The following is a 13,094-nucleotide window of genomic DNA, read 5'->3' as shown; positions in this document are numbered from 1 at the left end:
AGAGGCAAATGCAGCTGTGACGTGGGCGTTGTTGTTCCATTCAATGCGCTCGCTATGGCAACGGGGCAGAGGGCCGGGAAAAATGCGCCCCTTCTCTTTGGACAGCATCGCGAGAGGCAGCTGGAGGCTCCGTGACAGTTAATATCCCACTGCTCTGAGCGCAAGCCTCCATAAATATAGGTCTACACAAAACAAGGATTTTCTCAAAATGCAACTCTATAAAAAAACGAAAATGTAAAAAGATTATACTGTTTGGTGAATAGGTCTAGGCTATATTTATGCCAGGTCGCAGTTGTAAATGAGAACTTGTTCTCAGCTAGCCTACCTGGTTAAATAAAGGTGAAATAAATAAAAAATATTTGAGCAAAAAATTATAAACATTTGCACAAATGATATAGCCCATGGTTCTTATGAATTTTTACGCATTCAGTTTGTGGATGTTTCTCACAAAAACTATTATTAGCCTATTTATTCAGGATACATTACATTAATCGAACATACTAATAAAAGTTTATCCGAAGGTAAAGTTTAATGACTCGTTTTTTCCACTGAGATAAGAGTATATCCAGTGTTTCTCAGTCAACCCCAGCTTTTCACTCTGCCTTGTAGTTTGCAGCAGGACTGCCAGTATTGTTGGGGCGAGTGATAGGGGCTTCTATAGAACCTCCCGTGACCAATGAGCGTGGTGCTGTCAGGGGTAACCACATCTGTCAACCGTTCTTGGCCAATAAAGAGCGGAGCGAGGCGGACCTCAGGTGCGCGCCTCTGCGTCCCCTTGGCACGGCGCCAGGGAGAACGAGAGAGAATCCTAGCTGCCCCGTGGCGGAAAAGAGTAACTGTCAAAGGCAGCTTCTTTAACAAGAGAGCTATCACTTCGGCTCCGAGAGTTATGGCGACCGCAGCGTCCAACCACTACAGCGTCCTGACTACCCCCAGCAGCGCGCCGCCGCCGCACTCGGAGTCCGGGAGCATGCAGCAGGCAGCGGCGTACAGGGACGCGCACACCCTGCTCCAGAACGACTACACGCTACCCGGCAGCGGTCATCCCCTCAGCCACGCGCACCAGTGGATAACGGCTCTTTCGCACGGGGACGGGGCTCCGTGGCCGTCGAGTCCCCTCGGAGAGCAGGACGTGAAGCCAATTCTACAGAGCGACCGGGAGGAGCAGCAGAATTCCGCTAGTCTACAGCAACAGCAGCAGCAGCGACATCCTCACCTAGCGCACCAGGCGCATCACGACGCCAGGGCATGGCGAACGAGCACGGCCACCACGCACATCCCCGGTATGGCGACGTCTGACGGCCAGAGCCTGGTGTATTCCCAGTCTGGGTTCGGCCTGGGGGGAGCAGAGCAGATGCACCACCACTCCTTGCGGGACGAAGACCACCACAGCCACAGCCCGCACCTGAGCGAGCATGGGGGTGGGGGCCAGTCGTCTCTCTCGCACCACCAGCACGGGGGACACCCCGACCACTCGGACGAGGACACGCCAACTTCAGACGACCTGGAGCAGTTTGCCAAGCAGTTCAAGCAGCGGCGCATCAAACTGGGCTTTACCCAAGCTGACGTGGGGCTAGCGCTCGGCACCCTGTATGGAAATGTATTTTCCCAGACCACTATCTGCAGGTTCGAGGCGCTTCAACTAAGCTTCAAAAACATGTGTAAACTCAAACCACTGCTTAACAAGTGGCTGGAGGAGGCGGATTCCACCTCCGGGAGCCCCACCAGCCTAGATAAGATCGCGGCGCAGGGGAGGAAGAGGAAAAAGAGAACCTCCATCGAGGTGGGCGTCAAGGGGGCTTTGGAGAGCCATTTTCTCAAAAGTCCCAAACCCGGCGGCGCAGAGATCACCTCCATAGCGGACAGCCTGCAGCTGGAGAAAGAAGTTGTGAGGGTTTGGTTTTGTAACAGACGGCAGAAAGAGAAGAGGATGACGCCCATTGGAGGACAGCTACCTGGAACCGAGGACATGTATGGGGACACACCACCTCACCACGGCGCTCAAACCCCTGTACAATGATCTGAAACCCGTTATAGTAAACACACGGATCCCTAAAGGATATGAATGACCTTTATGTTTCTCTGCCGGGACAGTTAGCATTGGACTGTCGCCAGTGCTAATTTTGGACCTATGGAACACAGTGGGAATACCGAGTGTTGGAACTAAAGCACTACACCCCGGACACAGCGAGAGCTATGTGGAGTTTTCATGCAGTGGAGATGCTACGCGCAATAACGGCTACATGGAGCGTGTTTGGTGTGTGTGCTAACCAAAAAAAAGGTTAAATATCATTGACATCAAATCAATGTTATGGTCAAGACGTGTAAAAAAAAGAAAGACAGTATAGGCTGTGTGCACGAGCCTACCCGCGGGAAACAGGCATACAAGTTGCAGCCGACAGTCGGTAAATAAACGCCATTTTCAGTCATAACAAAAGCAACAGGGGTTTAACACGGTCGAAGCTCAATACACCTGCTGAACCATTTAATACTAGCCAGTGCCAGCACCAGCGTATTATTATTTAACCTATTTGTATTGTTATTATCAATGTATAATTATTATTATGTTTCTACCACAAAGGCAAAGCATATACCATGGTTATACTGTGTATTTCCAGAGTCATAAGGCATGCATACATGGGAAAAGGGACAAGGGATATATTGAGATGTATTTTGAGATGTATTTAATCAATAAATCAATATGATCAATATTTAATCAAGTTAATTTTAATCAAACATTTGTCATAATTAGTTTCAGTTTGACTAACTAGCCTATATTTGAATTGCAGTTGGTTAATGACCATCAAAATAGTAAACACAGTAGATAATACACTGTCAACAACATATTTACCAAGGGACAATATCTCAGTTATATATGTGGTCAGATTGTATCCAAATAATCTAAACCTATTTTCTTCAGAAAAATTCAACTGTCATATAATAGGCCTAAATAATAATCATAATAACAATACCAATAATAATACAGTAATAATAATTGTGGCTTGTGTATGCCTTGGCAAGGCACACACCACGGGGTCAAAATAACCATGAAAATTAATTCATTGTATTTTCCCTTGACACTTCGTGACGTGTCCATCATCGTGTACATTTGACCGTTCTGCGCGACTTTTTACAGTAGGCTATGTGTTGTATTAGTACATTTATTTATGTGTTTCCAAAATGCTGTGACCAGAAAGACCGAGACTGTAAAGACCCATACCATATCACTGAAGCCTGCCATTTGCCTTCGTTTCGTAAGAAGAAAATAACGGAATATATATGTACCAGCTCTTGTCTTCAGTGGCTCTAATTAATCTATACAATGATTAATTCACTAAGAAGAATTATTCGTGGGATGTAACTTTATTTGTTTTTGTATGGCTTTGTATGTTTGTTTGTTTGTTGAATTTCCTCTTGTAGACCAGTGCCAAAGCACAAACACGTGCACTTGCTCTTGTGCCACTCAACTTGTGATATGTAGGCTATCTGACAGCATGCAGGGTCGGGGTCAACTTTGGCAATTCCTGGACTAAATTCAAAACCAATGACAATAGTCCAAATGTGTAAAGCTATTTCTAGAACTTGGATTTGAATTTGAATGGTGTCAGGAGGAGGCTGATTCGGGATTTGAAATTGAAAGACAGAAAATTGAATTAAATTCATGGGAAATTCTCCACATAGGCTACTGACAAAAAATGGATTACATTGGTAGAGCAAATCTATACCCCCCCCCACACACACACACACACCAGTCAAACTAGTCTAATATTTCACTGACAATTACATAATAAAATGTAACATAGGCTTATTTTATGACACAAGTAGGCCTTGAATTAGTGAAACGGCTCCCTAGGAAAATACAAATTGAGTAGGCCCACACAGTCAATACAAAGAATTGGTGGAATTTAATTCAATTGTATTTCCTGTCATTCACATTCAAATGTAAATATATTTTCTTGACAATTCAAATTCAAACTCAAAATGTTGGATTGGATGTGAGTTCATACGTATTCTGAATTGACCCCGATCCTGTGACTGATCAACAGAAGGGGAAAATAAAATAAAAATTGCACAATTTCTATATTATGCTTTTTGTCATTAAAATGTATTTGTTTTTTATAATTCTTTTGTATTCTGTTCATATTATTTGAGCCTGACGAATGGATCACGGCTGTCACGCACAACGCTGTCGCAACAGGCTTGAGCGCACGAACCTGCGTTATAATTATGGATTTTATCAATCTGTCTTGGTTGCTTGCACACAATGTCCTTCAGCGGTTTCCGATAACTGTATATTACCGCTGATTTGCACAGATATTGTCTTGGGAAAAGAAATCGTGTCGTTACAGAAGTAGCCTGTTAATAACAGTTACACAAAAAAATTATATTGTTCTTACTTCGACGTTATTTCTGTGTCCACTATTGGAGTCACCGTTTTCTACATGTTGCAAAGGTGTAGGCCTACAAAATAAAACAATTGCGACAGTTATAAAAACAATTTGCTTTTAGACGTCTTTATGGAGAACATATGATTACAATGTTTCTAAAAAGACCCACATTTCTTACCTGAAATGCAATAAAATCGCAGAAAAACGATATGCTATTACAGGTTATTATGTGTAGACAAACGCACCAAACTTTGTGACCAGGACTCAACACACGGTCAGATAGCGTACCCTAAACTAGCAGTCATGTTTGAACATATAGGCCCAGTACTAATAATTTCTCAAATTGTCAATAAAAAAAAATCAACATTCTCGACCACCAATACATGAATGCGCTATTGAATAAATATTTAAACTGGTAAATTATCACTTTTGGTACCTTTCACTTTCAAAATGCCAATGACATCTTTTTTGGAAAAGGAGAAAGACATTATAAGTGGCTATAGACAGGCTTACCGGGAACATCGGTGGGATTTTATTATTTGGGCCTATAAATTAAAGCTAATTCCAAATTTTGAGAATGTCTGAACAGCAAATTATTATGTTGTGATGTAGGATAGTTACTGGTTGTATAGGAGTGTTTATCGTCGAAAACATTCCAGATTTCTGTATAATAGCTTACCATTTCTGCTTCAGGGTGTCCTGTCCTTTTGCAGTCTATGTGGTCCTACTGCCTCGGAGGAAAACACGGTGGGGTGCTGCTCCGTCAACCTCTGTAACAGCCTCAGAGTGCCATCTAGTGGACTGTACTGTGTATCGCTTCAGGTTTGGCTTGTGGTTCAAACAGCCTATTGCTGCTGTTTTTATCACTGAGCACTTACATCTCTGTAAGAGATGATCTCATCTTCTGGCTCACTCTCCTTTTTATATCCTTGTAATAATCTAATACAAAGTCATCTGCAGTCGAAGAAACCCTGTATCGAACAGAGAGAGAGAGAGCGAGAGAGAGAGAGACAGACTGCACAGCGAGGATAAACAGATCCTTGATATTGGCAATAGGACATATATGTCAGTTTGTGGGATCTCTACACTAAAGTTACAGTAAGGGCAATGCAGCCTCATGTCTTCACACACAGCATAGTTCATTATGAAATGTAAGAAATATACAGTATTTCAGTTGTGCAGAATATGGCCATACTGTTTGTATGCATGCGTTCACAAGAAAGAGAGTGAAAAGAGAAGTGTGTGTGTGTGTGTTTAAAGGAAATAGACAGAAAGGGAAATTTAAAACAAAAAGAGAGAAAACACCATTTATGTGTGTGGGAGAGAGAGGGGGAATGAGAGAGCGAGAGTGTGTGTGTAAACCCAGCTCTCTGGAGGACCCTGCTGCCTCGATTCTGTCCTATCAGCAGGCGACCATCTGCCCTGCTCCCGGCCCTCAAGCTCCTACAGGCACTCTCTGCATTATTCATGTCATTACACACACACACACACACACACACACACACACACACACACACACACACACACACACACACACACACACACACACACACACACACACACACACACACACACACACACACACACACACACACACACACACACACACACACACACACACACTCTGAGTCCTCTGCCGCCGGCTCCAGCACTGTAGTCTGCCATCTCTGACTCACCAGAGCTTTATAATAATAGGATGCTGCTCCAGTGCCATTGTCTGAACTGGATTTCCCATTTCAAAACAGAGTGAGGCAAGACATGAGAGAGGAGAGCTACCCACTGTCTGTGTGGAGAGACCCTTAACGGATTTCAATCACAATACGGCCACAGACTGAAAATGAGCCAAAGTCCTCCAAATCGTATTCTTTAGCTCTTATTCTCTGTCTTTACCTTTCTGTTTGTCCGTCTCTCTGTCTTTACCTTTCCTCCTGTCTATCTCGGTCTTTCCCATCATCCCCCAGTATTTCCCCACACCGTTTTAGACCCCTCTCTCATGCACCCCCCTCTCCTCACAGATACATACACAAAGAAATGGGCAACAAGGCTAATCCTCTCATATTGTTGGCTTGGCTTAGTATTGTCTTAGCACACTAAGAGGGACACTGAGACAGATGTGCGGGTGATAACACAAATTGATATACTCACAGTATATCACAGTAAGTGATGATACGATATGTCTAGGGCCCTATGGAGTTGTATGACGTTGAGCGTTGAGAGACAGAGAGAGACCAACAGAGAGGGAGGGAGAGACAGAGAGAGACAGAGAGAGAGAAAGAGAGAGAGAGACCAACAGCGAGGGAGGGAGAGAGAGAGAGATAGACAGAGAGGGAGGGGGAGAGAGAGACAGAGAGGGAGGGGGAGAGAGAGACAGAGAGGGAGGGGGAGAGAGAGAGAGACAGAGAGGGAGGGAGACAGAGAGAGAGAAAGAGAGAGAGAGGGACAGAGAGAGAGAGAGAGAGAGAGAGAGGGGGGGAGAGACAGAGAGAGAGACAGAGAGAGAGAGGGACAGAGAGAGAGAGAGAGAGGGGGGAGAGAGAGAGGCAGAGATATCACAGTAAGTGATGATACGAAAGAGAGAGGGAGAGATACCAACAGAGAGGGAGGGAGAGAGAGAAAGACAGAGGGAGAGGGACAGAGAGAGAGAGAGAGAGGGGAGAGGGAGGGGACAGAGAGAGAGAGGGGGGGGAGAGAGAGAGAGAGAGGCAGAGAGAGAGAAAGAGAGAGGGAGAGATACCAACAGAGAGGGAGGGAGAGAGAGAGAGACAGAGAGAGAGGGAGAGGGACAGAGAAAGAGAGACAGAGAGAGAGGGAGAGGGACAGAGAGAGAGAGAGAGAGGGGGGGACAGAGAGAGAGAAAGAGAAAAGGGAGAGATACCAACAGAGAGGGAGGGAGAGAGAGAGAGACAGAGTGAGAGAAAGAGAGAGGAGGGAGAGGGACAGAGAGAGAGAGAGACAGAGATAGAGAAAGAGAGAGAGGGAGAGGGACAGAGAGAGAGAGAGAGACAGAGAGAGAGAGAGAGGGGAAGAGAGAGAGAGAGAGGGACAGAGAGAGAGAGACAGAGAGGGACAGCGAGAGAGAAAGAGAGAGAGGGAGAGGGACAGAGAGAGAGAGAGAGAAAGAGAGAGGGAGAGGGACAGAGAGAGAGAGAGAGGGAGAGAGAGAGAGAAAGAGACAGAGAGAGAGGGACAGAGAGAGAGGGGGAGAGAAAGAGAGAGAGAGGGACAGAGAGAGAGAAAGAGCGAGGGAGAGATACCAACAGAGAGGGACAGAGAGGGACAGAGAGAGAGAGAGAGGGAGAGGGACAGAGAGGGAGGGAGAGAGAGAGGGAGAGGGACAGAGAGAGAGAAAGAGAGAGAGAGAGGGACAGAGAGAGAGAGAGAGACAGAGAGAGAGGGACAGAGAGAGAGAAAGAGAGAGGGATAGATACCAACAGAGAGGGAGGGAGAGAGAGAAAGAGAGAGAGGGAGAGGGACAGAGAGAGAAAGAGAGAGAGGGAGAGATACCAACAGAGAGGGAGGGAGAGAGAGAGAGAAAGAGAGAGGGAGAGATACCAACAGAGAGGGAGGGAGGGAGAGAGAGAAAGAGAGAGGGAGAGATACCAACAGAGAGGGAGGGGGGAGAGGGAGAGGGACAGAGAGAGAAAGAGAGAGAGGGAGAGATACCAACAGATATAGAGAGAGACAGAGAGGGACAGAGAGAGAGGGACAGAGAGAGAGGGACAGAGAGAGAGAAAGAGAGAGGGTGAGATACCAACAGAGAGGGAGGGAGAGAGAGAAAGAGAGAGAGGGACAGAGAGAGAAAGAGAGAGAGGGGGAGAGATACCAACAGAGATAGAGAGAGACAGAGAGGGACAGAGAGAGGGACAGAGAGAGAGGGACAGAGAAAGAGAGGGACAGAGAGAGAGAAAGAGAGGGAGAGATACCAACAGAGAGAGAGAGAGACAGAGAGGGACAGAGAGAGAGGGACAGAGAGAGAGAAAGAGAGGGAGAGATACCAACAGAGAGAGAGAGACAGAGAGGGAGGGACAGAGAGAGAGAGAGAGAGAGATACCAACAGAGAGGGACAGAGAGAGACAGAGAGGGACAGAGAGAGACAGAGAGGGACAGAGAGAGAGAAAGAGAGAGAGGGACAGAGAGAGAAAGAGAGAGAGGGAGAGGGACAGAGAGAGAAAGAGAGAGAGGGAGAGATACCAACAGAGAGGGACAGAGGGAGACAGAGAGGGACAGAGAGAGAGAAAGAGAGAGGGGGAGAGGGACAGAGAGAGAAAGAGAGAGAGGGAGAGGGACAGAGAGAAAGAGAGAGAGGGAGAGATACCAACAGAGAGAAAGAAAGTCAGACAGTATAGTACTGATAGCAGATCTAGGATTGCTAACTCTGTCTATCATGCAGAGGTAAAACACAATAGAAACAAAAACACAATAAAAACTAAAACACAGGTAACCACAGTAAAAAAACACACAAAAAAACAGGTAAAACACAATAGAAAACAAAACACAGGTTACCCCCATAAAAAAAACAATAATAAAAAATTAAAAACAGGTCAAATCCAATGCCATTTTCTTTTCAAAATCACACATGGTACAATGAACACAGCTATATTTAATGAAATATGAGGAGTAATTCTTTTTCATACAGCCACTCATCTCTAGTGGTAATACATTCATAGGAAGTTCTTATCTATTATGTTACAGAGTTTTTCTTTTAGCTCATATACATACGCATGTTCTTTTTTTGCTCACCGATATCCAGTATACACTATGAGAGTCCACACATGTTTCAGCACACACAACACAGACTGACTATGTAATATGGCTCTAGTAGTCTAATAGCACAGATCTCAACAAGGAAGTGAAACAATAGGACTGAACTCTGACCCTTGACCTTTGCCATCTGTAACGGAGTAGAACAAAGTTGGCCATAGACACTGATCTAAGGTCAGTTTTGCATGGCCCTCGTGGTTAAGGTATAGATTAGAGGAGGGACAGCTGATCCAAGATATGTGACCATGGGCAACTTCTATCTCGTATCCTAAAGAGGACCCTGGGAAGCCTATGTCAATGGTAACGTTCCACTTGGCACAAAGCGAAGCGATGAGGTATGGTAGGATGAGGATGACACAATCGTTTTTTTGGTTTGTTTTGAGAATAGATGTGTACTAGATAAGGGACAAGCATGCCCATTGGTAATAGGGGTTTGATACGTCTACTGGAACAAATCATAGTCATCAAACATTACTTTAACATGTCACGATTCCACGGTTGAATTTGAGATTACGTCATAGTTTTGACAAACCAATGGCAACCCAGTTCCAGCAGAATAAGACAACTGCACACAACATAGACGTACAACGGCACACAACATAGACGTACAACGACACACAACGCGTGACCGCGTACAAATAGGAGAGAATCTGAACAAAAAAAAAAAAAAACCTAATTGGCAGTATTAGAACAAACGTACAAAAATATATAAGAAAATAAATAGCTACATTACATTAGTGCAAAAATAATGCCTCATAACATCCCCTACCCTCCATAAATACACAAAACAAATAGAAAACAAATAAATAGAAAATAAATAATGTAGACTACATATAAATACATAAATAATATGCTGGCACTGGCTTAAGCGGCCAACGCCAAGGCTGTGTCTCTCCCCTGGCTCTTATAAGTGAAGGCAAGAAACATGCAGACAGAGTATAGGGAGTGACACAGATAGTGACAGACTGGTATACATCATCTATACACAAAGGCTTATGTACCTCTGTGTAAATTCACACCATGGTACCCCCATATGGAGGCGGGCTCTGTTTTGTACTCAGATGTGGTCGACATGTGGTTTGAGCACTTTCACTGTGCAGGAGAATTAAAGTTGCAATAAGGTTTGTAGAGGATCTTAACCATCATCAGCATCACCATCGTTACCATTACAATCAGTATTATCATCTTTGCTTGACTAACCGCTCCTCCCTCCTTAGAGAACCCAATCTAGCCACACTACTTCACTACTATTCTCTGCTGCCATTAGACAAGTTGAGAGCCCTGCCAAGTTGAGATCCCTGTAACGTCTAATGTGTATATGTACATGTATCTGTGTTTGTTACTGTATCTATATGTAACTGTGGCTGTATATGTATCTATCAGTATCTGTACATGTATCTGTGTTTGTTACTGTATCTATCTGTAACTGTGGCTGTATATGTATCTATCAGTATCTGTATATGTACATGTATCTGTGTTTGTTACTGTATCTATATGTAACTGTGGCTGTATATGTATCTATCAGTATCTGTACATGTACATGTATCTGTGTTTGTTACTGTATCTATATGTAACTGTGGCTGTATATGTATCTATCAGTATCTGTATATGTACATGTATCTGTGTTTGTTACTGTATCTATCTGTAACTGTGGCTGTATATGTATCTATCAGTATCTGTGTCTGTGTCTATATTTGTATTTGTATCAGTATCTGTCTCTATGTTTGTGGCTGTATCTGTATCTATCAGTATCTGTATCTGTGTCTATATCTTTAATCTGTGTCCATATCTGTATCTGTGTCTTTGTCTATATATGTATCTGTGTCTATCAGTATCTCTGTCTGTGCCTATATTTGTATCTGTATCGATATCTGTGTCTGTATCTGTGTCCTTATCTGTGTCTGTGTCTTTGTCTATATATGTATCTGTGTCCGTAACTATCTGTATCTTTATCTGTATCTGTAACTGTGTCTATATCTGTATCTGTGTCTATATCTGTATCTGTGTACGTATCTGTAACTGTGTCTATATCTGTAACTGTGTCTATATCTGTATCTGTGTCTATATCTGTATCTGTGTACGTATCTGTAACTGTGTCTATATCTGTATCTGTGTCCGTATCTGTATCTGTGTCTATATCTGTATCTGTGTACGTATCTGTAACTGTGTCTATATCTGTATCTGTGTCTTTGTCTATATCTGTGTCTTTGTCTATATCTGTATCTGTGTCCGTATCTGTATCTGTGTCTTTGTCTATATATGTATCTGTAACTATGTGTATCTTTATCTGTATCTATATATGTATCTGTATCCATATATGTACACTACTGTGCACGCTCAGCTGTGAACACCCAGCCTGAATGCCTGAACGTTGTACGCCTCGAAATCAACACGACGTACGATGACTCTACGCCCGCATGCACGCACGCACGCACACACACACACACACACACACCAGAAATAGGCTAATTAGAATAGACTGTTTCACTGTTCCACACAGCCTACTATTAAGTAAGACTAGGAACCCAAACTGCGGATTATAGTAGTGGTTTCATAATTAGCACAGAGTGAATTGATGCTTAAAGCAACAATGACCATTCTCTTTCTTCTATTTCTAGATAAGATTCATTCTTAAAGGGGGGTGGACAGACCAGCTATATGTGATGAAAACTGAGATGCTGAGCAAAAGCCTAAGTGTTCTTTTCATCTATTGCATATTTGTGCTCTTTCTCTGGCCTGAGGTACACACATATGCACAGACACACTGCATCACAGTAAACATTAAGACAGGCCAGCGTAGAAACGTAGATAACAGATAACCAGCAGGATAAAGTGTGATTTTCATTGGCACCTATCAGCCATGCAACTCCATGTCTATCTAGTCTATTTCTACATGATTGTTTCATCCGCCATCAATGGCTAAAAGTACACACAACTAAGGATCTCCAGTAGTTTCCTCTCCTCCTCTTCTTTTCTTCATCTACTATGAAAGAATTGGACAAGTGGAAGAAGAATTGGACAAGTAGGCATCCACCATATTGCTTTCACCTATCCAATGTTTTCAGATCTGTGCAGATTATAGAGAGGAGATGAGGAAAGGAAGCCACTTTAGACTTTTGAGATGTCCCCAATCTACAGTATCTGCAACTCCTCCATAACATCAGACTATTCTAAAAAGGATTGAGGAAATATTCAATGGCCTGACTGCAGATGAAAAGTGTCAGTTAGGGGTCACCAGGTAGTTTGGTCATATTTAACAAGCACTGAGATGTTGTATGGGAGAACCACATATTTGCATTATATGACATTGGGATCATATATGTAATTAGCAGGCTATCTATACTATATATACTCATATTAAACCAGATTTGGGATCTGATTACATATTTATATGGAACTGCACTCATCTGCATCTTGTCTGAACAGTGTCTGATATATCAATATAATATCAATAGAATGATTCATATTTAGCAAGGACGCAAGTCACGGGGTCAGTACGTCAAACACACAATGCATCTCAAATTGGGGGACACAGGTAACACACACCACGTTGTTGCCGACAATGCAAAACTGGGCAACAGGCGTTGATGTCACCCAGATAGAGGAGTTTCTCAGCGATGGCGTCATTAACTCCTGATCTTTCTTTTTCTCAACTCTTTTCTCCATCGGTTTATCTTTACCTCTTTCTATCACTCTTTGGCTGTTTTTCTCTCTATTCCTATTTCACTCCGTTTTTTTCTCTACTTCTCTATCTCTATTCCTTTATCTATATTCAGTCTTTCATTTCCTGCAGTCCATTGTGTGTGTAGAATCTCTGAATCCATCACTCATTAACACAAACAACAGCCTCTGGCAACAGAAATGCACCCCAGTAGTAATTCCCTGCTCAACAGGTACAGGGCGTTGTGTTTGGGGGCTACAAGACCCATCCAGGCGGTGTGTGTG

The 13,094-nt window shown here is 43.5% G+C and overlaps 1 protein-coding gene across 1 annotated transcript; it reads left to right on the top strand.

Annotated features, from left to right (window-relative positions):
- The first annotated feature begins 779 nt into the window (after positions 1–779).
- Positions 780–4,905, top strand: LOC135505883 (POU domain, class 3, transcription factor 2-like). Its single transcript, XM_064925088.1, has one exon. The coding sequence runs from the start codon at positions 890–892 to the stop codon at positions 2,018–2,020; it is 1,131 nt and encodes a 376-aa protein (XP_064781160.1). The 5' UTR covers positions 780–889; the 3' UTR covers positions 2,021–4,905.
- Positions 4,906–13,094: the final 8,189 nt, after the last annotated feature.

This window comes from Oncorhynchus masou, chromosome 19, assembly GCF_036934945.1.
Source record: "Oncorhynchus masou masou isolate Uvic2021 chromosome 19, UVic_Omas_1.1, whole genome shotgun sequence".
Taxonomy (NCBI): domain Eukaryota; kingdom Metazoa; phylum Chordata; class Actinopteri; order Salmoniformes; family Salmonidae; genus Oncorhynchus; species Oncorhynchus masou.
The sequence above is the reverse complement of the archived record's forward strand: the minus strand, read 5'-3'. Positions and strand labels throughout refer to the sequence as shown.